The sequence below is a fragment of the Orycteropus afer genome, unplaced genomic scaffold (assembly GCF_000298275.1).
Source record: "Orycteropus afer afer isolate SDZICR_OR568_19922 unplaced genomic scaffold, OryAfe1.0 scaffold00183, whole genome shotgun sequence".
NCBI lineage: Eukaryota > Metazoa > Chordata > Mammalia > Tubulidentata > Orycteropodidae > Orycteropus > Orycteropus afer.
In genome coordinates, this window is record NW_006921770.1 from 6,540,891 (window position 1) to 6,565,378 (window position 24,488).

The 24,488-nt window shown below is 37.2% G+C and overlaps 1 protein-coding gene across 1 annotated transcript in view; it reads left to right on the forward strand.

The window, feature by feature from the left end:
* Nucleotides 1-24,488, forward strand: part of HOOK1 (hook microtubule tethering protein 1) — a 122,862-nt gene that overhangs the window by 25,268 nt on the left and 73,106 nt on the right. The window contains exons 2-6 of the mRNA XM_007947413.2: nucleotides 480-565; nucleotides 10,648-10,720; nucleotides 16,873-16,923; nucleotides 18,343-18,475; nucleotides 21,428-21,495. Of these exons, the coding sequence (XP_007945604.1) occupies nucleotides 480-565; nucleotides 10,648-10,720; nucleotides 16,873-16,923; nucleotides 18,343-18,475; nucleotides 21,428-21,495 (411 nt within the window). The remainder of the gene's footprint in view (nucleotides 1-479; nucleotides 566-10,647; nucleotides 10,721-16,872; nucleotides 16,924-18,342; nucleotides 18,476-21,427; nucleotides 21,496-24,488) is intronic.

Sequence of the window (24,488 nt, forward strand, 5' to 3'; positions counted from 1 at the left end):
TGTTGTTGTTGTTATGTGCTGTCAAGTTGGACCTGACTCATAACGACCCCTCCTTGGGTTTCCGAGGTGATAGCACTATGGAAGTGAATCATGGTATTTGCGAAGAATATTGAGTATCTTATGGACTGTCAGAAAAACAAACAAGTCAGTCTTAGATAAAGTGAAGCCAGAATGCTCCTTAGAAGGCAAGACTTTGTCTCATGTTCTTTGGACGTGTTATCTGAGGAACCAGTGCCTGAAGAAGGACATCATGCTTGGTAAAATAGAGCATTAGCAAAAAAGAGGGATACCCTCAATTAGATGAATTGACACACTGGCTGCTACAGTAGGTCAAACATAGCAACAAATGTGAACATGGTGCAGGACCATGTAGTTCTGTGTACATAGGGTCGTTGTAAGTCAGAATGGACTCGACAGCACCTAATAGTACCCTTTAGTTATAAAGTAGCAGTAAATTTATTTGCTTTATGTAATTTCAGCTGCAGTCATTCAATACCACTGCACCTTGTCAAGATGTCAAACAGCTGACTAATGGAGTTGCCATGGCACAGGTTCTTCATCAGATGTGAGTAGTGCTCCTCACTCTTTTTGAAAAGAACTTTAGGCCCAATATCAAAGTCTAGGAGGAGGAAAACACACTTGTATTCTAAAGGTTATTGAAATTTTATCCTATCTCAGTGATGACAGATATATTATAATATTATGTTAATATTATATATTAAGGTTCTCTTAGAACTAAGGAACAAAAAAGTTTATCTCATTATTCCTTTCTTGCTCATAGAGATGCATCTTAATTAAATGAGTAATCAGGATTCTTAATTTATTTGAAATTTTGTGTTTAACATGTTCTGGTCCTATTCATAAAATTACAGAAACTATAAAAATAAACAGATTAAATGAGTGCTGTAATTGCTTATAATTTTTCCATTAGTTAGTTATACTGTTGTAATTTTAAGATATTGGTACAAGGAGATCAGTATCATTATCTTAGAACTTACTGAAGCATAAAATCAAAATGCTGGATTTAAATACATTTTAAAACCTATTTCTAAATTATTAGTAGTAATTGAATGAGTTTACCAATAATGAAATGATGCATGAGTGAAATTTGAAGTCACAGATACTGAGGAACCTTTCTTAATAAAGTGATTCTCTTGGGCTAGATAGATTTTATATAATTTTATGTAATATCAAACATTCCTAGATTCATTATATCCTAATATTTGCAAATATTGTGCAAGGATTAAGATTTTAAATGTATAATATTGATCTGTGTTCTTTGACCCTAGAAAAACAGGACCAATTCTGTGTCACAATTTATTTATTAATCATAAAACCAAAACCCACTGCCTTTGAGACTATTCTGACTCATAGCAACCCCCATTGGATTTCCAAGGCCATAAATCTTTACGGAAGTAGATTGCCTCATCTTCCTCCCAGTGAGCAGCTAGTGGGTTTGAACCATTGACCTGTGGTTAGCAGCCAAATGCCTTACCCACTAATCCGAAAACCAAAACCAAACCCTCTGCCTTTGAGTCGATTCCAACTCATAGCAACACCCACTGGGTTTCCAAGGCTGTGAGTATTTATAGAAGTAGATTGTTCCATCTTCCTTCCATGGAGTAGCTGATAGGTTTGAACCACCAACTTCTTTAGCAGTCAAATGCCTTAGGCATTGTGCCACCAGAGCTCCTTAATTAATCATAAGCATAACAAATTTGTATTAAATTACTTTCATGATAATATATGTTCAGGAGACCATAATCCTATCTTTGCTTCACAGTTTTACAGTCAGAGATTATTTAACTGTGGCCATCATTTTGTAGAGGGTTGATGTGATTCACGATGAAAACTATGGTAGATTAGTTAGCAAAAATCTATTACACTCTTAGAAAATCATAAAATACCAAAATCCTAATTACTTGCAATGTTCAAAATGATCTAACTTGAATAGATAAATTTTATGGTTAAAACTTTAAGAGACCAACTTAAATGTTACCTTTTTCTGACAATCATTCTAAAATATGCCTTATTTCCCTGCTTTCTTAGATAATATTTCTTATCTATATTATTTATTTATACTCTGATTTTTAAATTATTTATCATGGCCAAGTGTTCTGAACTTGGTTCTTTCTTGATTTGAGAAAATCATTACTCTTTTTTGTCTTTAGAATATAAACCAAAACAGACCAAACTTACTGCCGTTGAGTTGATTCCGACTCATAGTGATCCCCTTTGGGTTCCAAGGCAGTAAATCTTTACAGAAATGGATTGCTTAGTCTTCCTTTAGCAGAGTGGCTGGTGGGTTTGAACTGCCAGCCTTCTGGTTAGCAGTCCAGTGTCTTAGGTACTATGCTTCCAGAGCTCCTTCTTTAGAATATACACCTGCCTTTTATTGCAATATGTTGTAGGTATTAGTGTGAGTGTAGCTGCAGTGTGGTTGGTATGGATGTAATGGTGGTATGCCTTCATGCATGTCAACAATGCCATCCAAAGATGTCATTTGTATGCATTGTGGTGGGCTTTAGTAGCTTTGTGCTACAATACAATAATAGAGCCCTGTTTTTACTATGATATGATGCATATGGTGCTTTGACCTCCTCTACTGCAGTGCTGGGTCTGATGTTTAGAGTAAGTTCAAGTAAATTTAATTAATGTGTATCCTTTATTACCAAGTCATTTTTCCACAGTCTGTTACAACAGACTGTGCTGTTACTACTGATTCCATATATTCTTTCAGCTTTTTTCTTGTCTCTCTTGTCTCATTGTCTTCTAATAGCTTTCCTTCAGGAAAAATAAGGTAACCACCCAATCAGAAAGCTCTATTTCTAAAACAAATGAATGTTGTTGTTGTTATGTGCTGTCGACTCGGACCCAACTCATAGCGACCCCTCCTTGGGTTTCCCAGGCAGTATCACTATGGAAGTAGATTACCCAACCTTCCTTCCGAGGAGTGGCTAGTGGGTTTAAACCACCAGCCTTCTGGTTAGCAGTCAAGTGCCTTAGGCACTGTGCTACCAGAGCTCCCAAAACAGATGAATAGTCACCTAAAATTAGGCCTAAAGCTCACTTATGCCTCATTTGCCTGTTTTTGCATGTTGTTAGGTTTCTAAGCCTCCTTATTGTCCAAGAACCACTTTTATTTTTTTTTTTTCAAACCTCCTTTCAATTTTGGAGCTTTTCAGAAGTCTGGGTCCTGAAGAGTGAGATTTATAGCATTTTCTTACCCTAGTTGGGTTAGTGTATTATATCCTGTTATAATGGCATATTTTACCATAGTCCTTTGAATATTTCAAAACATTTTAGCGTATATTACAAATTATTACATATTGCATTATTGGCTAATATGACTTACATTAAATCACATCTAAGTTGTATTGAAGCTAAGGAGAAATTTTTCCTTGTGAGAAAATAGTAACATTTCAACAATTTTTTTTGTTTACCTGAGGCAGGTAGCACCTATATATATATACCATATATATGTATGTGTGTGTGTGTGTGTGTATATATATATATATATATATATATATAAATTAAACTCATTGCCACCAAGTGTATTCCAGCTTATAGCAACCCTACAGAACAGGGTAGAACTGCCCCATAGGGTTTCTAAAGCTATAAATATTTATGGAAGCAGAGTGTCCCATGGAGTGGCTGGTGGGTTCAAACTGCTGACCTTTTATGGTTAGCAGCTGAATGCATTAGCCATTGTGCCACCTAATAGAATCTAAAAAAAAAGGTATTCCCAAACTTTATGTCTCAGACCTGGGGAATCATAGTATTGCTGGAGTTTTACTGGTCCTGAATACATACTATATACCTCTCTTTTTCAAATGTGTATAGCTATTATTACTTGAAAAGCATTATTTTTAAACTTCTCCTGAATTTTTAGTAGCCTTTTTTCATTTTCTTAATCAGTAGTTACTGAAAGTGCAGCTATTATGTAGATTCCAATTTTGTTTTGAAGTTTAAGAGAGTCTTCATACTCATAGTTTGGGAATTGGTGATTTGAAAGATGAGTACTAAGACTTTCAGGTAAAATGATTATAGTTTTTAGAAAACAGTTTGAGAAGAGAAATGTCTTTATTTAAAAATGTTATATATTCTCCTTGGGGAGCTCTGGTAGCGTAGTGCCTAATGCACTTGACTGCTAACCAGAAGACTGGCGGTTCAAAATCACCAGCCACCCCTCAGAAGAAAGATGGGGCAATCTATTTCCATAATATACTGCCTCGGAAACCCAAGGAGGGGTCGCTATGAGCCAGGTCCGACTTAACAGCACATAACAACAACATTCTCCTTGAAGAATGAGTCCTGAAAACTTTGTTTATTGGCACTGGTTGTTATTTTAATCTGGAGGAGGGACTATAACTACAATTATAAGTAATATGTTTTCTTTCTCTGAAGGTAAGGCATAGCTTTGTGTACTTTAAGCACCAGATAGCCTCTGTTTACTAGATGTTTTCACAAGAGGGAGAAGACACGGAAAACGTAAACTATCAAGAGACCTTATGCATCCTGCTTTCCATTTGTTCATACATTTATGTGTTCATTTGGCAGATTTTTGACTGGCTAGCAGTACATCATTTATATATTTAGCTAAGTTATTTTTATAATTACAACATCTCATCATGGGAGACTTGTGCTTTTACTCCTCTTTGAGGTAGACAGGATTTTTATCCTCGATTTATAGATGAAGTAATAGAGGCTTGGAGAGGTGAGGTGGTTTTGGGGAAGTCAAATAATGAGTAAGTAGTAAAAGTAGGATTTTAACTACTCTGGCCTAACTCCAAAGTGAGTGTCCTTAGTGAACTATAGTAATTGAAATCTAGTGTCTTGAACCCTTGTGATAGTTTACCATTTGGAACTCTTAATAACATTGAAAGGCTAGATGTGCATTTCCAAAGTATAGATCACAATTTGTGTTGCGCATAGAAGACCTTTTGATTACTCAGGAAAAATAGTCTCAGGATGCCTGTTGAAGCAACAATAGTAACCACAAAAACCCAAAACCATTGCTGTCAAGTTAGATTCCAATTCATAGCTAACCTATATGACAGGCAAGAACAGTTCCATAGATTTCCAAGGCTATAAACCTTTACAGACTCCCACATCTTTCCCCTATGGAGTGGCTAGTGGGTTCAAACCACTGACCTTATAGGTAGCATCTGAATACTCAATCTCTGCACCACCAAGGCTCTTTATAGTAACCAAACCAAAACCAAGTGCATGCTGTTGAGTCAGTTCTGACTCATAGCAACTCGCATTGGATTTCCAAGATTTCTTTAAGGAAGTAGATTGCCTTATCTTCCTCCCATGGAGCATCTGGTAGGTTTGAATTGCCAGCCTTCTGGTTAGCAGCCAAATGCCTTACCTACTATGCCACCAGAGTTCCCTTATAGTATTAATCACTATCTGAATTTAGTTGGTAAAATTGTGGAAGACAAATATTATGAGTGGATTTTTTAAAAAATAACCATCCGGTGATTCTTTCTTAGCTTTGTTAAAAATAATTGCACTATATTTTGCCTCATTAGTTCTATGTTCCATTCTTACTTGATGTCCCTTGAGTTTCATTGAGGTTCTGGGAAATACAAGCAAAAGGAGCTAAGAGTTAAGAGTCTAGTTAATGTCTGTAATACGGAAGTGTAAAAAGGAAAGTAATAATATATCCAAAGAGTTCTGAAGTTGGATATTAAGTTTAATAGTGAGATATATTAATTGTTACTGTAATTGTTGAGGGAAGCTGAATTACTTTATAAGAAAAGAAATGTTGTTGTTGTTATGTGCTGTCGAGTCGGACCCAACTCATAGAGACCCCTCCTTGGGTTTCCGAGGTGGTATCTCTATGGAAGTAGATTGCCCAACCTTCCTTCCGAGGAGTGGCTGGTGGGTTTGAACCACCAGCCTTCTGGTTAGCAGTCAAGTGCCTTAGGCACTGTGCTACCAGAGCTCCCAAGAAAATAAATAGGAAACATATTTTCTAAGAAAAGAAATAGGAAACATATTTTTATGAAGAAGCTAGAAAGTATTTCTTGGGTAAAATTGATTTGGGGTAGAAAGTAAGACAAATGGAAGATAGAAGGAGGAATTATTTTGGAGAAACTAGAATAGGTTATCTGTAAATTCATTTTCTAAATATTATTAATTATAGCTTAGAATCATATACTTCTACGCTTTAGTGTCCATTGCAAGACATTCCTCTTTTGTCTTGGACTTGTTATTACTTATCCTGATATAAAAAGCAAGTAAATTTACTTTAACTGTTTTTACTCATTAACTAAAGTAATTCAGTCATTTTGGTAAATACCTGGTTGGCAGTGCATTATTTATATTTATCTAAGTTGTTTTATATTTACCTAAGCTGTTTTTGTAATTATAATCTTAGCATCTGGGAAAGATGAGCAAAATTAACATTAATTTGCTCGAAAGAAAGTACAGGTATGCACTGCATAACATCCATTTGGACAGCATCCAACCTCATAAACATACCAAACCTGAAACCAGACTCACTGCCATTGGGTTGATTCTGAATCATAGTGACTCCCATTGGCTTTGCAAGGCTGTTAATCTTTACAGAAGCAGCCTGCCTCATCTTTTTTCTGTGGAGCAGCTGATGGGTTCGAACCACTGACCTTTCGGTTAGCAGTCAAATGCCTTAACCACTACACAACCAGAGCTCCTTTAATAGACATAAGGGGTTGTTTTGTTTGTTTTTTCTTCAGCAACCAGTAAGAATTTTGGGGGGCCACTGGGCATGCCGAGCTGGGCAGCCATGCAAGAGGGTAGGTGGGTAAGAGTCCTTCCTCTGGAGCCTTAAAGTAGGCCCATGTTCCTCACAGGCCCCATCCAGCTGCCCCACCTACTCCCAGAAGTAGATTCTCTGGTGCTAGATGACCTGTGAGCTCTGGCTGAAGGCCTTGCTGTAGATGTTGCAGGCAAGAGTCTTCTCCTCCATGTGGGTCTACAGGTGCTAGAAGAAATGGAAACGACTGTGGAAGGCCTGGCTTGCCTGTATGGATGCGCTGGTGTTGGATGAGCACAGAGCTCCAGGTGAAGGCCTTGCCAAACTGGCTGTGGATGAAAGGCTTTCACTCCATGTACCCTCTGGTGCTACACCAGGTTAGAGCTCTGATTGAAGGCCTGGCTGCACTTCTGCACTTACAGTGCTTCTTCCCATTGTGATTGTGCAGGTGCTGTGTGAAGTGCCAGCTGTGGCTGAAGGCTATGCCGCACTGGCCATACTCATGGTTTCTCGCCCATGTGGATGCTCTGGTGATTCAGCATCCAGGAGTTCTCCTTGAAACTCTTGCCACTGGCCTCACAGCAAGTAGCACAGCTTCCCACCTGTGTGCCCTCCCGCTGGTCCCAAAAGTCCATGCGCAGGCCAAAGCTTCTGCCCATCTTGGACCACTCAGAGCTGCTGCTGATCCTCGGGGCTCCCTGTGACAGGCGCATCATGCTCCTGGGGCTCATCTTCCATGTGCATGGTCCAGTCTCTGGTGACTAGTCCGCAGGTCACTCCATAGTGGCCTCTGGCCTCAAATTATCTCCAACTTGGGTCTCTGGGGAAGGGCCCTCTATAGGTTCTTCAGCACCCCTGCGTCCTGGCCCCCCGTACCTGAGTAATGTCTGGCTAGAGAGCAAGAACCATGTTCTTGGCTCTGACTTAATATTGAGCCAGAAAGTTTCTCACAATCTTGACTTCTTGGATGTTTTAGGGATCCACATCTGACAGTTCTACCTCAGGCTGTGGCTGGGTGAGCACCTCAGGGCTGGAGAGGGCAGAGTGTCATGTTTATGATCATGGAGGTGAAGCTGGGCCTCATGGTGGTGGGTTCCTAGAAGTGTTCCTGGTGATGAAAAGAGTGAAGGGAATGGAATAGGAGGGGCACCGTCTATCTCAAGACCTCCTGAAGGTGTATGCACCTAGGAGTTTTATTCTTGTCTGAGGGGAGGTGAAGGGGATGTCTCAGGGTGGAAGGACCTTCAACTCATAGGGCTTCAGACACTTGCTTTGAGCTGTGGTTCCAGCCCTGACCACTGCAGCAGCGAAAGTGGGGGAGGGGCACCAGCTCCATAAGGTCAGGAACAAACAATCTTCCATTGCTTTTACCAACTCAGATCACCGTACCTGTGGAGAAGGGGATGATCATAGAGAGCAGTAACTCAGAGAGCAGCTGCCATGGCTTCACAAAAGCCATGTGACCTCAGATGTTTTGGATGTTGTGGGCACACCATATCATATACCAAAACCAAAAACCAAACCCACTGCTTTTGAGTTGATTCTGAGTTGTGGTAACCCCCACTGGGTTTCTAAGGCTGTAAATCTTAAAGAAGTAGATTGTTCCATCTTCCTTTTGCAGAGTAACTGGTGGGTTTGAACCCCCAACCTTCTGGTTAGCAGTCAAATGCCTTAGCCACTGTACCACTAGAGCTCCTCATCATATACAAGTATATAATATGATGTTGTTGTTGTTGTTATGTGCCGTCGAGTCAGCCCCGACTCATAGCGACCCCTCCTTGGGTTTCTGAGGCAGTATCACTACGGAAGCAGGATTGCCCAACCTTCCTTCCGAGGAGTGGCTGGTGGGTTTGAACCGCCAGCCGTCTGGTTAGCAGGCAAGTGTCTTAGCCACTATGCTACCAGAGCTCCCTATAATATGATAGCAGGTATATAATAGGGTGTTCACACAGCATCCAAATTACATAATGTCCTATTTCACATAATATATCATGGATGTAAGCAGTGCATACATGTAGGCACAAATTTCAGGTAGATGAAATGAACTTGGTGAAGCTATTTTTGGTTTATCCAGCCAGAAGTATCATCTTATGTATTAGGACATCTGAGGTGGAATGATTTCTGGAAAGCTCATGAGAGTAGGTACTGTGCCCTAGTTTCAGCTTAGCATTTTTATATTGAAGATAAAACTTTAGAAAACAATTGCTTTAGATTTTGTGGTAGTTAAGTTTGTGTGTCAACTTGGCTGGGCCTAGTTGAGTGGCTGGACAGCTGGATGTATTATTCCCCACGATGAGACTGGTAATCAGCTCCATGGTGAATCTACTGTGAGCAGCTGAGTAGCTGCCTTAGGGATGTGGGCTGCTTCCTGTATTTAAGGAGAAACCTTGGGGAATGGTCTCTAGCTTATGGCACACTTGAACCCTGCATGTAGCCGAGTTGTTCAGCCGGCTGCCATGCTCTGCCGACCTTGGGACTTTCCGTGGACTTGAGTTAATCGCCTGCCGGGTGGTTTGGTAACATCAAGACTGTGCCTTTTTGCTTGTCAATTTCAACAACCAGCAGTGAAGAAAAGCCTCTTCAGTGGGCTGGGAGTAGGAGGCAGAGCTGAAGCCCAAGGCTAAGGGGCTTTCACCCAACCCCTAGAGCCTGATACTTTGAACTTGTACTTCAAGCCTCCAAATTGTAAGAAAATAAACTGTTTCTTCAGGCATCCCATTTGTGGTATATTCTTGTCAGAGCAGCTCTAGGTAACCAAAACAGATTTTTTTCCTCACTTTATTTGTCAGTAAGAATTTTGGTGAGACCTTTAAGGCCACTTCTAAGCCCTCATACTCTGTGATCTTGTAGTTACTTGTTTAACTCTTAGAACATTTATCATACTCTCCTTTTAGTGTATTCATTTTGTGCTTCTGACTTTTCCCCTTTTATAGCTGTTTTTCTAATCATGATAGTAGTAAATTATTAATCTTTACATCACTTTCATAATTCTTTACTCAAAAAAATCTAAATGTTTGTTTAAAGCATATGATTTACTATTATAATCCACCATATAATCAAATAATATTTTTCAGAAACTTAATTAAATATGAAAAATCTGATGTAGCAATTTTTTGTCTTGTCTTTCAACAATAATATAATAGTTTATTTCTAGTTCAGGCTTAACTTGTAGTAGATTTCTCAGTAAAACTCATTCTGTTTGATTATGATCAAAAAGATTTATTTTGGGATTTGCCATGTACTAGTGTCACTTGAGGAGCTCTGGTAGCATAATGCCTAAGCCACTTGACTGCTAACCAGAAGGCTGGCGGTTCAAGCTCACCAGCCACTCCTCGGAAGGAAGGTTGGGCAATCTACTTCCTTAGTGATACTACCTCGGAAACTCAAGGAAGTGTCGCTATGAGTCAGGTCTGACTCAATGGTACATAACAACAACGACAACAACAGTGTCACTTGGGACATACTACTTAACCTCTTTCATTCTCAGTTGCCTGAATGATAAGATGAGGGATAATGGTAGATCCTTTGCCAAGTTTTTGTGAGGTTTAAATAAAGTGTTCTGGAAAAATGTCAAGCACAGTGCTAGGTAAATGATACACACCTATTAAGATGTTGGTTTTCTTTTTTTATGTTTTCCTTCCAGAGTTGGGACATCTTTCTGCTTGCAGAGTTTCTAGCATGTGATATTTGGTAAATGTGTTAAATTGAAGATGTTAATGAAGATGTAACTTAATATGAGAAATTACAAAACAAAGCTTTAAGAATCACAAAAAATTCTGAATTTATGTAAATAATACTTATTAAGGACAAACTTTAAAGTGTGACGTAATTCAATTTGGTATTCTTAATATTTTTGTGAAATGAAAACGTTTTAATGTTTAGCATTTCTATTTTTGTTTTAGTGATGTAGCTTGGTTCGATGAACCTTGGTTAAGCCGAATTAAAGAGGATGTTGGTGACAACTGGAGAATAAAGGTATGCAGAATGTATAGGAGAAACACTTCTTTAGATCTTTTATATCCTTATTGATTTTCTGTTCTATTAGTTATGGAAAGGGTAGTCCTTAATTCTCTATGGAGGATTTTGGATTTGTCTATTTCCAATTTCAATTCTGTTAATTTTTACTTCGTGTATTTTGAATCTTTATTATTAGATTTATACGTAGTAGATTTCTTACATGTTCTTGATAAATGAGCTCATTTGTGGTTATGAAATGCCTCCTTATCCCTGGTAATAATCCTTTTTCTGAAGTCTGATTTGGTGATATTACTATAGCTACTCCAGCTTTGTTATGATTATTGTTTTAATAGTTTGTCTTTTTCTGTTTTTTAGTCTTTGTCCTTAGATTGAAGGTGTTTTATGTAGACATCTAATGGTTGGGTCTTACTTTCTTAATCAGTGTGAGTCTCTGTCTCTTAATACAATGTTTAGACATATCTAGTCAGTGTCACTGGGTTTAAATCAAATTTATTGCTGTTTGTTTTCTTTTGTCTCTTCTTGTAGTGGTGGTGTTAGATGCTGTCGAGTTGGTTCTGACTCATAGTGACCCCATGTACAACAGAATGGAGTACTACCTGGTCTTGCACCAGCCTCACAATCCTTGCCACACCTGAGCCCGTCATAGCAACCACCATGTAGATCCATCTTGTTGAGGGCCTTCCCCTTTCTCATTGACCCTCCACTTTACCAAACATGATATCCTTCTCCAAGGAGTGATTCCTTCTGACAACATGACCAAAGTAGGTCAGATGAAGTCTGGCCATTCTCCCTTCTAAGGAGCATCCCAGCTGCATTTCTTCCAGGACAGATTTGTTTGTTCTTTTGGCAGTCTATGGTACTTTCAGTATTCTTTGCCAACACCACAACTCAAAAGCATCAACTCTTTAGTCTTCCTTGTTCATTGTCCAGCTCTCACATGCACATGAGGCAATTGAAAATACGTGGCTTGGGTTAGGTGTACCTTAGACTTCAAGGAAACATTTTTCCTCTTCAGTATTTGAAAGGGGTCTTTTGCAGTAGAGTAGATTTGCCCAGTGTAATATATCATCTGATGTCTTGACTGCTGCTTCCATTGGTATTGATTGTAGAACTAAGTATATGAAATCTTTAACAACTTCAATATTTTATCCATTTATTGTGATGCTGCTTGTTGATCAGTTGTGAGGATTTTTGTTTTCTTTGTGTTTAGATGTAGTACGTACTGCAAACTGTAGTCTTTAATCTTCATCAGTAAGTGCTTCAAGTCATCCTCACTTTCAGCAAGCAAAGTTGTGTCATCTGTGTATCACAGGTTGTTAATGAGTCTTCCAATCCTAATGCCACCATCCTCTACATATAGTCCAGCTTCTTGGATTATTTGTTCAGCATACAAGTTGAATAAGTATGGTGAAAAGATATAACCCTGACACACTCCCTTCCTGATTTTAAACCATCCAGTATCACCTTGTTCTGTTCAAGTGACAGCCTCCTGGTCTATGTATATGTTCTTGATGAGCACAATCAAGTGTTCTAGAATTCCCATTCTTCACAAAGTTATCCATAATTTGTTATGATCCACACAATCCAATGCTTTTGCGTAGTCAATAAAACACAAGTAAACATCTTTCTGGTATTCTTTGCTTTCAGCCAAGATCCAACATCACCAGTGATATTCCTCGTTCCATGTCCTCTTCTGAATCCAGCTTGCATTTCTGGAAGTTCTCTGTCAGTATACTGCTGCAACTGTTTTTGAATTATCTTCAGTAAGATTTTACTTGTGTGTGATATTAATGATACTGTTTGATAATTTCCACATTCTGTGGGATGACCTTTCTTTGGAATGGGTACAGATACGCATCTTTTCCAGTCAGTTGGCCAGGTAGCTGTCTTCCAGATATCTTGGCATAGACAAGTAAGTGCCTCCAGCAGGGCATCCGTTTGTTGAAACATCTCAGTGGGTATTCCATCGATAGTTGGAGCCTTGTTTTTTGCCAGTTGCTTCAGTGCAGCTTCGACTTCTTCCTTTAGTACCATTGGTTCTTGATCGTATGCCACCTCCTGAAATGGAGGAACATTGACCACTTCTTTTTGGTACAATGACTGTGTATTCCTTGTATCTTCTTTTGATGTTTCCTGCATCATTCAGTATTTTGCCCATAGAATCTTTCAGCATTGCAGCTCCAGGCTTGAAATTTTTCTTCAGTTCTTTCCACTTGAGAAATGCTGAGTGTGTTCTTCCCTTTTGGTTTTCTAACTCAAGGTCTTTGCACATTTCATTATAATAATGGACTTTGTTTTCTTGAGCTGCTCTTTGAAATCTTCTGTTCAGCTCTTTTATTTTGTCATTTCTTCCATTTGCTTTAGCTACTCTCTGTCCAAGGGCAAGTTTCAGAGACATCTATTTTGGTCTTTTCTTTCTTTTCTGTCTTTTTAATGATCTTTTGCTTTCTTTATGGATTATGTTCTTGATGTCATGCCACAATTCCTCTGGTTTTCAGTCATTCGTGTTCAATGCTTTAAATCTTTTCTTTAGATGGTCTCTAAATTCAGGTGGGATATAATCAAGGTCATATTTTGGCTCTCGTAGACTAGTTTTAACTGTCTTCTGTTTCAACTTGAACTTGCATATGAGCAACTTGCATATGATAGTCTTTTCCACAGTCAGCTCCTGGCCTTGTTTTGACTGAAGATACTGAAATTCTCCATCGCCTCTTTCCACAGTTGTAATCAATGTGATTCCTGTGTGTTCCCTCTGGGAAAATCCATGTGTATAGCTGCTGTTTGTGTTGTAAAAAGATATCTACAATTAATAAGTTGTTGGTCTTGCAAAATTCTGTCATGTGATCTCTAGCATTATTTCTATCACCAAGGCAAAATTTTCCAATTACTGGTGATTCTTCTTTGTTTCCAACTTTTGCATTCTAATCATCATTGATAACACATCTTGATTGCATGTTTGGTCAATTTCAGACTGCAGAAGTTTGTAAAAATCTTCAGTTTCTTCATCTTTGGCTTTGGTAATTGGTGCATAAATTTGAGTAATGGTAGTATTAACTGGTCTTCCTTGTAGGCGTATGGATATTATTCTATCACTGACAGCATTGTACTTCAAGATAGATCTTGAAACATTGTGATGATGAATGCCACACCATTTTTTCAATTTGTCATTCCCGGCATAGTAGATCACATGTTATCTGATTCAAAATGGCCAAAACCTATCCATTTCAGCTCACTAATGCCTAGGATGTCAATCTTTATGCATTCCATTTCATTTTTGATAGTTTCCAATTTTCCTAGATTCATTCCTTGTACAGTCTGTGTTCTGATTATTAATGGATGTTTGCAGCTGTTTCTTCCCATTTTGAGTCATGCCACATCAGCAAATGGAGGTCCCTAAAGCTTTACTCCATTCACATCTTCAAGGTCAGCTCTACTCTGAGAAGGGCAGCTCTTTCCCAGTCGCATTTTGAGCACCTTCCGACCTGAGGGGCTCATCTTCTGGCACTATATCAGACATTGTTTCATGGCTATTCATAAACTTTTTCAGTAATATATCAGAAAGGATTTAACTACTATTCATAAGGTTTTCACTGGCCAGTTCTTTGAGAAGTGGATGACCCCTACCTTTTTCCGGGTCTGTCATAGTCTGGAAGCTCCGCTGAAACCTGTCCACCATTGGTGACCCTGCTGGTATTTGAAGTACCAGTGGCATTGCCTCCAGATTCACAACAACTCATAAGCCATCTCAGTATGACAGACTGACAGGTGGTTGTCTCTTCTTTGTTCCTTTTTCTTTTCTTCTTTTTGGGTTAGTATATTTAGAATTTTATCTTATAATTAAATCTTTTTTTTAAAAAAAATAATAATAAATACTGTTAGTTGGCTTATTACCTCCTCTTTGTTTTAATTTTTAGTGGTCATTCTAGGGGTTACCATATATATTGTTTTAACTTACCCATCCCCCCACCCCCCCAAAAAAAAACAACGAACTCATTGCAGTCACATTGATTCCAACTCATAGTGACCCCCATTGGGCTTCCAAAGCAATATTTCTTTAAGTAGATTGCCTCATCTTCCTTCTGTGGAGTGGCTTGTGGATTTGAACCACCATATATCTTCAAATGGTTTTTGTCTCCCACCCCCTTTTCTGCAGTTGCATTTTAGTGTTTTTCAGTATCTTTCATATCATTGCTTATTTTTGTACAGTTTTTGTTCCTGTGTATTTTTTAGCCTTTTTTTCCTTACTGCAATGTGTAAGCTACTGTTAATCCCATCCATGAAATTTTTATTTCAGATATTGTTATTTTTTTAACCTCTAAAATTGTTATTTGGCTTTTTAAAAATATAACTTTCCTTTCTTTTGTTGATGTTTTTCTTTAGTCCTTAAACAATATTAAACTAGTAGTTTCTACATTCTTCCAATTCTTGTATCTCTCATGTCTGGGCATATTTCTCATGACTGATTTTCTCTTCATGTGACCTATGTTTTCCATATGTGTACTTATTTTTATTGGATGCTTGTGGTAGTTCAGTTTCTCTGTCAACTTGGCTGGGCCTGGTTGAGTGGCTGGGCAGCTGGATGTAGTATTCCCCATGATGAGACTGGTAATCAACTCCATGGTAGAATCTACTGTGAGCAGCTGAGTAGCTGCTTTAGGGATGTGGTCTGCTTCCTGTATATAAGCTGAAGACTTGGAGAATGGTTTCTAGCCTATGGCACACTTGTTTCCTGCATGTAGTTGTGTCGTTGTTCAGCCGCCTGCCATGCTCTGCTGACCTTGGGACTTTCAGTGGACTTGAGTTAATGGCCTGCCATGTGGTTTGGTAACATCAGGACTGTGCCTTTTTACTTGTCAGCCTTGGGGCTTGTCAGCCTCAGCAGCCAGCACCTATCTGAGTGAAGAAAAGCCTCTAGTTTCAGTGGGCCAAGACAGGAAGCAGAGCTGAAGCCCAAGGCTGAGGGGCTTTCACCCAGCCCCTAGAGCCTGGCACCTTGAACGTGGACTTAAAGCCTCCAAAACTGTACGAGAATAAACTCCTGTTTGTTAAGGCCATCCCATTTGTGGTATATTGTCAGACCAGCGCGCTAGGTAACCAGAACAATGTTATACATTGAATTTTGTTGTTGAGTACTGGGTTTTTAATATTCTTGTAGAGTATGGATTTTGTTCTTGAGTGCAGTTAAGATACTTGTGAATCAATCTGATCATTTCAAAGTTTATTTTTAAGCTTCTTAGTAAGAGATCTAAAATATTCTTTCCTCTGACACTAGGTGAGACTCAATATGTTATGACCTTTCTTGGGTCTCTCGTGAATGCTTTGTGTAGACATCGTAGTCTTTTCATTCTTGCTGGTGGAAATGTCAGCAGTTCTTGACCCTGTGTAATCTTTAAGAATTGTTCACTTTACAGTTGTGCTGAATTGTAGTTCCTTGAAATTTTTTTTTTGTTCAGTATTGTTGACTTTTACCCCGTGCATGCAAATTGGCATATTGCCAAAGAGTCAAACGGCGTCACTATGCACATATCTTGAATTCTTTCTCTTCTTAGCTCCTGCCTCTTTGCTTCTCTCCTGAAAATTCTAGCCTCTTGGGCCTATCCCACACTTAGGATATCTTTGTCCTCAACTCAAGACATCAGGCTTGTTTAGTTTCACCCTCCTCGCTCCATGGTCTGAAAATTGCCTGTAAACAGAAAGCTGGGACCAGTGTTGGGCTCATCATTTTTGTTTCCTTTCTCTCAGAAAGCAGAATTTTGTATTTCTTCTTGTCTAAAGTTTGAAAACAGTTCCTTGTGTTTTCTAGTTGCTTGTGACAGGAGAGTGAGTCTACACCCTATTAGTTGCTAATGACTGGAGGTAGACATGTTCATAATTAAAGTGGACACTTGAATTCAGTGTGATTCACTTTAAATACAAGCACTCTGGTTACAAAAGTCTTACAGTTGAAGACTTTTTTTCTTTCTGGTCCGTTTCTCATTAAATGTCTGATGTTTAAAAAAATATGTGCTTGCATTAGCATATTTCTAATATAAAGCTTTTGTTTTATTTTTTTATCAGGGAATTATTTTTTATATAACTAACCTTAGCATAAATTTTCTTTCATTATTAATAGCAAATAAGAAATTTACTTTTTTTTCCTCCTCCTTTAGGCTAGTAATTTAAAGAAGGTCCTTCAAGGAATTATGAGTTACTACCATGAGGTATGAAAAACATGACTTTGCTTAAATACAAAATGCTTTCTGATAATTATATTGACACTGAAATTTGACTTGGCTTTTTGTTTATAACATTTTATTGGATCATAATTAGAATATGTATTGTTGCCATTTTTTGAATACTCACATTTTTAAAGTACTGATTTGTAAACTAACACTGCATACATATGTATGTATGTTTATACATAGGAGCTCTGGTAGCATAGTGCCTAAGCCACTTGACTGCTAACCAGAAGGCTGGCGGTTCAAGCCCACCAGCCACTCCTTGGAAGGAAAGTTGGGCAATCTACTTACGTAGTGATACTGCCTCGGAAACCCAAGGAGGGGTCGCTATGAGTCAGAGCCAACTCGACGGCACGTAACAACAACAACATGTTTATATATACATGCATACTATTAAAATTGATTTTTTCTCAAATAGGTTTTACTTCATTTTTAAATGATTTGATTTCATACAATACTATAAAGTAGAAAATAGACTTTATAGTTAAATTGAAGTAATTTTTAATTTAAACCATTCTCTTGTTTTGATGTCTCTTTCCCATGTAAACAATAGTAAAGGTATATTGTGAGATTTTACTTGTGCAAGTGAATAGGAAGAAAAAAAACTACATGAAAGTAGTATTAAACTCACACTAGATAGTATATTACTTAAGTAGTTTATTTTTTCTTATTCAGTATCATAATAAAAAGTAGTATATAAGAATTACTTGATACAAGAAAACTCTTTGTCAGGCAGCTTATTGCTTAATGATTGAAACCTTTTGGTTGGTTTTGCTATTAAATAGTTGTATTTCTATTTTTTAAAGTCACACAAACGTATAATTTATTCCAAGAAATTTTAAGGGAATTCTTAACATTTTCAATTCATTAATGCCAAAAAATGCATTTTGAAGCTTTTATAAATGACAACAAAATTTTTAGTAAGTTAAAAATAAGAAAAATAGGGCCAAGAAAAATTAATCCATTTAGTTTATTTGTTCATTTGCAAAAGTGTGACAAATTACATTGAAGTTCTCTAGCAGTTGATTATATTTTAAGATACTATGTCTGTCCTTTGATTAAACGTAAACCTGTCTTTATTTAATAGGAAATAATAAAATTTGTCATAGCATGTTAGGTGAAGAGCTCCTTCCTTCAATTAAGTAATTCTCTTTGACGGTTATACCAAATGGTATTTGGTGTAAAATTGTTTTAGTTGCTTTTGTTTACTCAAAATTTTGGGAGGTTGACAGAAGATTGCTAACTAGCTTTAATCAGTAATCGTGGATTTATCATTTGTTAATTTAGCTGAGTCTGTTTTTAAACCTATTCATAGTTTGTTTCCTTGTGATAATCCAATGTAGTTTATTTCTTTGTAGACAACATAAATGAATGATCCTAATTTATTCTTTGATACTGCAGTTTTTGGGACAGCAGATTCCTGAACAACTTATCCCTGATTTAAACCAAATAACTGAATGTTCAGATTCTGTGGAACTTGGGAGGTTGCTTCAGCTTATTTTAGGTTGTGCAGTCAACTGTGAAAAGAAGCAAGGTAAGTGAATTTCAGTCCTTTAGATTCTAGAAACAACCTGTAAAACAAACGAAACCAAACTCAGTGCCATCGAGTTGATTCCTACTCATAGCGACCCCCTTTGGGTTTCTGAAGTGGTAAATCTTTACGGAAGTAGATTGCCCAGTCTTCCTTCTGTGGAGTGGCTGGTGAGTTTGAATCGCCAACAGTCAGTTAGCCAACAATTAACAAATGCCTTAGGCACTATGCCACCAGATCTCCTTAGAAACAACTTATATTACTGTACAAAGAAGGAAAAAATTTTCTGTTAAAAGCTTGGCAGAAACTCTCTGGAATGTAAGCCAGAAGATTTGAATTCTAGCCAAGCTCTGTCATTAAAAAAAACTTGTATCTTGAATATCTCATTTGTCTTGATTCTAAGATTCCTATTTAGTGGCTAAATTACATACATTTTATTTGTAACTCATTTTAATATATTTAGTGCTAAATATATAATATATTTAGTGGATAATTCAGTACATTTAATTGTTGATTTGATTCACTATTTCACTTGTGAGGTAGAACTTTAGATTATTTCAGTTTTTTAAGAAATAAATATGCAGCTTCTAAATTATAATCCCGGCTTCTTCAGATGATAGTCTCTTTTTGTGAGAAGAATGCCTATCACATTTGTCCTCTAGATATCAGGTCTGATGATGGTTCATTGTTTGGGTCTACCCAAACACTGTGGTCTACCCAAACATATCTTGCTGAGAACAAAAAGCTGTTTTGGTGACTTATAACAAGTAAAATAATGAACAGAACTGACCTCCAACTACTTCCTTCAGAGGCTTTTATCAGTCTGAGTGGTGAGTTTTAACACTGATATTTTTTGCTTGATTTGTCCAAACTTGGTCTTAGGATATTATTACATTTATAACAGAATATTTGGTGCTTAAATTTATGAAATAATTCTGTTTAACTCCTTGGAAAACATATTTAAAATTATCTGATTAATAAGGGGAGTATGTGAGACAGGGTAAATTCAGTAGGAACTAATTCATAGAAAAGAAAAATAAAATATATGAAATCACTTGTAGTTTATCAATTAAAAAGGAGAGGGGTTGACTAATACCTGATATTAGTCCATTTCTATCATTGACTTTTCTTGCAGGGTCAGTACTTCCCATAGGCTTTTATTTCTCACTCAAAATGTCAAAAATCTGTGTATTACATTTTTTTCATAAAAGTGAGGGACATTTGCTCATGGAAAGTTAAAACCCCCTTAAATATTTCATCAGAAATTTCAACTAATTCATTTGTAGATCGAGTAATTTTCTGTTAGAATTGTGATCTTTTTTATTTTTCTCTTTCGATTACTGGTTACTTATAACTTCTCTTCTTGCTTAATGAATCTTTTTGGGTTTGTCACTTGTATTTTTATTTTTCATAGAAGATACCTTTGACTTTGAGTCTTTTTGTCCCTACTATTTAATTTCTTTTCCAATCCTTTACCTCATTCTTTCTATTTTCATGTGAATTAATGATGTCTTCTCCTTCTGTCATCTTAAATTGGACACAGAGTTCATTAATGTTTAGCCTTTCATTTTCTCTACTGTTGGCATTTTAAATTGTAATTTGCCCTTAAAGCCATGCTTTTATTGCACCCTACATGTTTTGATGATAGGTGGTATTTTTATAATACAATTTTAAACATTATTTAGCAATTTTGTCATCTGATTTTTTAAAGGAACTTCCATTTCTGTATACATAAGTAACAGTTGAGGAAGTAGTAAATGTCATGCACTTTCATTTTTGTTATTAAAAAAAGAGTATTATCCATTGGGTTAATTTTTGGAGGTGTTTGTATAGTTTCTTAATTTTTAGGAGAGAGCAGATAAATTTAAAAAAAAATTATCTTTAATTTAATTCCTTTATTTAAAATTTAAAAGTAAAACAAATCCAGGATATAATACAGCTTCCATACCTTTGTACTTTTAAGTAAGAATTGATTTTCAAATTGTGTTGAAGTACTACAGCAGTTTCAGTCTTGAAAGAAATGAATTGGTTTAGTTAATATTCTGTTGATCTTGGTGGAGAAAATGATTATTTTTAGAAAGATTTTAGCACACTTGAAACACTGTTACCCAGAAAATACTGTAAAAATAAACAATTCATTGACTGTCCCCTCTCTAGTTCTTTTTCCTTTTTCATAACACTTAATGGTCAGGTACACACCCAAATCTATCAGAATCTTGTCCAGTTCTTGACTTCTCAATAAATGGAAGACTTAGAGAACTTTAAGTTTCCTAGAGAAATCATTAAAATAATAAAAACTATAAGAATATGATAAGTCTTTGATGTGTTTGCACATTTGTTTAGCTGGAGAATGTATAGTTGGCATGGATTTAGATCTTCAAATCCATGAGAGGTTCTTTCTCGAGATTCTTCATTTATTATTGAAACCAAATCACTGTAACTTAGTGCATGTGTATGTGTGTGGTATGCTAGAAGGGTCTCCTTGTAGTGAGACTTAGTGAATGTTGAACAGGTATTTATAGGAGGCCATATAATTCCCTTCTTTGAAAGGCTTTCTGGAATAACCTCAGTAGATGGTAAAGTGTAACTTTCTGAGCCTAAGATTTTGGGAGTTCACTTGTAAATTCATCCTTTAGTATTGAATATTTAAGAAAAAGGAGGATATTCATGATTGTTTTAAGATTAATTGTGATTTCTTCTTTCTTCCTTGTAAGAAAATTAGAGATTTTCTTCTTTAAGACAAAAGAAAACATTTAAAAATGTTTATATGAATATTTTCTAAACTTCTTATTTCTTTTCAATAGATATGTTTGTTTTAGTGGTAAATCTGTTTGCATAAAAAAATGATCTGTGCTGAATGAGTTTTAAGTTTCTGTTAATTGGCTGGCCAGGGTATTGGGGCCAATGAGTACATATTTCTCAGATCTGATTTTATTTTATTTTTTTAAATCACAGAACATATTCAAAATATAATGACATTGGAAGAGTCTGTTCAGCATGTGGTCATGACTGCTATTCAAGAGGTAAGTTACCACATCTGCATAAAAATTCTAAACCAAATTATATAAAACCTTTAACAGATTTTAGAATTACATATTTTTCTGTTTGTATAAACTTGCCCTTTGCAACAGGTTTACTTATCTTTAGCAAGAATGTCTTATTTTTCTCAAAATACCTTAAAAGGCCTTCAAACCCAGTTTTAATAGCTCTGCATTTTCAAAGGCAGTTGATGAGCTAATGTTGTTAAGTTCCTTTAAATAACTTCAACTAAACAGGATAAAAAAAAAAAAAAAACCTCTGCCTACGTTGGATTTTTCACTTCTTCTTGTTTTTCTTTGAGTTAGAGTAATCTTTTCTGTGATTTCAAAGCTTATCAGTATCTATGCATTTTCAGTATGTTACATCTATGCAAAAATGTAGAGGTACTTAGGTTTTGGAGCCAGGTAACCCAGACGTAGCCTAGCCAGTCTACTTTTCCTAACTGAGCTAGGAGGATTTAGAGTTTGTGGTTCAGAGAGTTGATTCTTAAAATCAGTCTGAAAGTAAATGAAGGGTTAGTGAGGAAAAACACAATTTGGAAGGGTTATGGTTTAGAGGGAGATATACAGGACTTCCCACCACTCACCCATCAGTTTGTCATACTGTGGTGGCTTGTGTGTTGCTGAGAGTCAGGAGACTATGCCACCAGTATTTCAAATACCGGTATGGTCATGCATGGTGGACAGGTTTCAGCAGAGCTTCCAGACTAAGACAGACGCAGAAGAAGGAAGGGGCCATCCACTTCTCAAAGAATTGGCCAGTGAAAACCTGATTACTAGCAGTGAAACACTGTCTGATAGATTACTGAAAAACTTTGTGAATAGCCCTGAAACATTTTCCGATATACTGTTGGAAGATGAGCCCCTGTGGTCGGAAGGCACTCAAACCATAACTGAGAAAAAGCTGCCGCCTCAGAGTAGAGCTGACCTTAATGATGTGCATGGAGTAAAGCTTTCAGGACCTCCATTTGCTGATGTGGCATGACTCAAAATGGGAAGAAACAGCTATAAACATCCATTAATAATCAGAGCATGAAATGTATGAAGTATGAATCTAGGAATATTGGAAGTTGTCAGAACTGAAAAGAAACTCATAAAGATTGATATCCTGGGCATTAGTGAACTGAAGTGGACTGGTTTTGGCCATTTTGAATCAGATGATCATAGGATCTACTATGCCAGGAATGACAAATTGAAGAGGAATGGAGTGGCATTCATCATCACAAGGAATGTTTCAAGATCTATTCTGAAGTACAATTCTGTCAGTGATAGGATAATATCCATCCACCTACAAGGAAGACCAGTTAAGTTAGTACTACTATTACCCAGATTTATGCACCAACCACCAAAGCCAAAGATGAGGAAACTGTAGATTTTTACCAACTTTTGCAGTCTGAAATTGACCGAATTTGCAATCAAGATGTGTTAATTATCACTAGTAATTGGCATGCAAAAGTTGGAAACCAAAAAGGAAGAACACGTTTGCCATTTCTCAAGCTGGAAGACCTGAAGAGAAAAATCAGCCTCAAATTGCAATATTAAAAGATTCTATGGGCAACATATTGACTGATACAGGAAACATCAAAAGAAGATGGAAGGAATACACAGACTTACTGTACCAAAAACAATTGGTCAGTTTTCCTCCATTTCAGGAGGTATGGCATATGATCAAGAACCAGTGGTATTGAAAGAAGAAGTTGAAGGTGTGCTGAAGATATTGGCAAAGAACAAGGCTCCAGGAACTGATGGAATACCCATTGAGATGTTTCAACAAATGGATGCCCTCTTGGAGGTACTTACTTGTCTATGCCAAGAAATTTGGAAGATAGCTACCTGGCCAACTGACTGGACAAGATCCATATCTGTACCCATTACAAAGAAAGGTCATACCACAGAATGTGGAAGTTATTAGACAGTGTCATTAATATCACATGCAAGTAAAATCTTACTGAAGATAATTCAGAAACAGTTTGAGCAGTATATTGACAGAGAACTTCCAGAAATGCAAGCTGGATTCAGAAGAGGACATGGAACAAGAGATATCATTGCTGGTGTCGGATCTTGACTGAAAGCAAAGAGTACCAGAGAGATGTTTACTTGTGTTTTATTGACTATATGAAAGCATTTATTGTGTGAATCATAACAAATTATGGTTAACATTGAGAAGAATGGGAATTCCAGAATACTTAATTGTACTCATAAAGAACCTGTGCATAGACCAGGAGGCTGTTGTTCGAACAGAACAAGGGGATACTGCATGGTTAATAATCAGGAAGGGAGTGCTTTGGGTTTGTATCCTTTCACCATACTTACTCAGTCTGTATGCTGAACAAATAATCCAGGAAACTGGGCTACATGAAGAGGATGGTGGCATCAGGATCAGAGGAGGACTCATTAACAACCTGTGATATGCAGACAGCACAATTTTGCTCTCTGAAGGTGAGGATGACTTGAAGCACTTACTGATGGATATTAAAAACTTTAGTCTGTGGTATGGGTTACATCTTAGCATAAAGAAAACAAAAATCCTCACAACTGGACCAATTAGCAGCATCACAGTAAATGGAAAAAAGATGGAAGTTGTTAAAGATTTCATATTACGTGGTTCCACAATCAGCACCAATGGAAGCAGCCAGCAAGACATCAGACGATGTTTTGAACTGGAGAAATCTGCTGCAAAAGACCTCTTTAAAGTGCTGAAGAACAAAGATGTTTCCATGAAGACTAAGGTGCGCTTAACCCAAGCCATGGTATTTTCAGCTGCCTCATATGCATGTGAGAGCTGGACAATGAACAAGGAAGACTGAAGACGAGTTGATGCTTTTGAATTGTGGTGTTGGCGAAGAATACTTGAAGTACCATGGACTGCCAAAAGAATGAACAAATCTGCCCTGGAGGAAGTGCAGCTGGAAGTCTCCTTGGAAGTGAGAATGGCCAGACTTTGTCTGACCTACTTTAGTCATGTTGTCAGAAGGAAC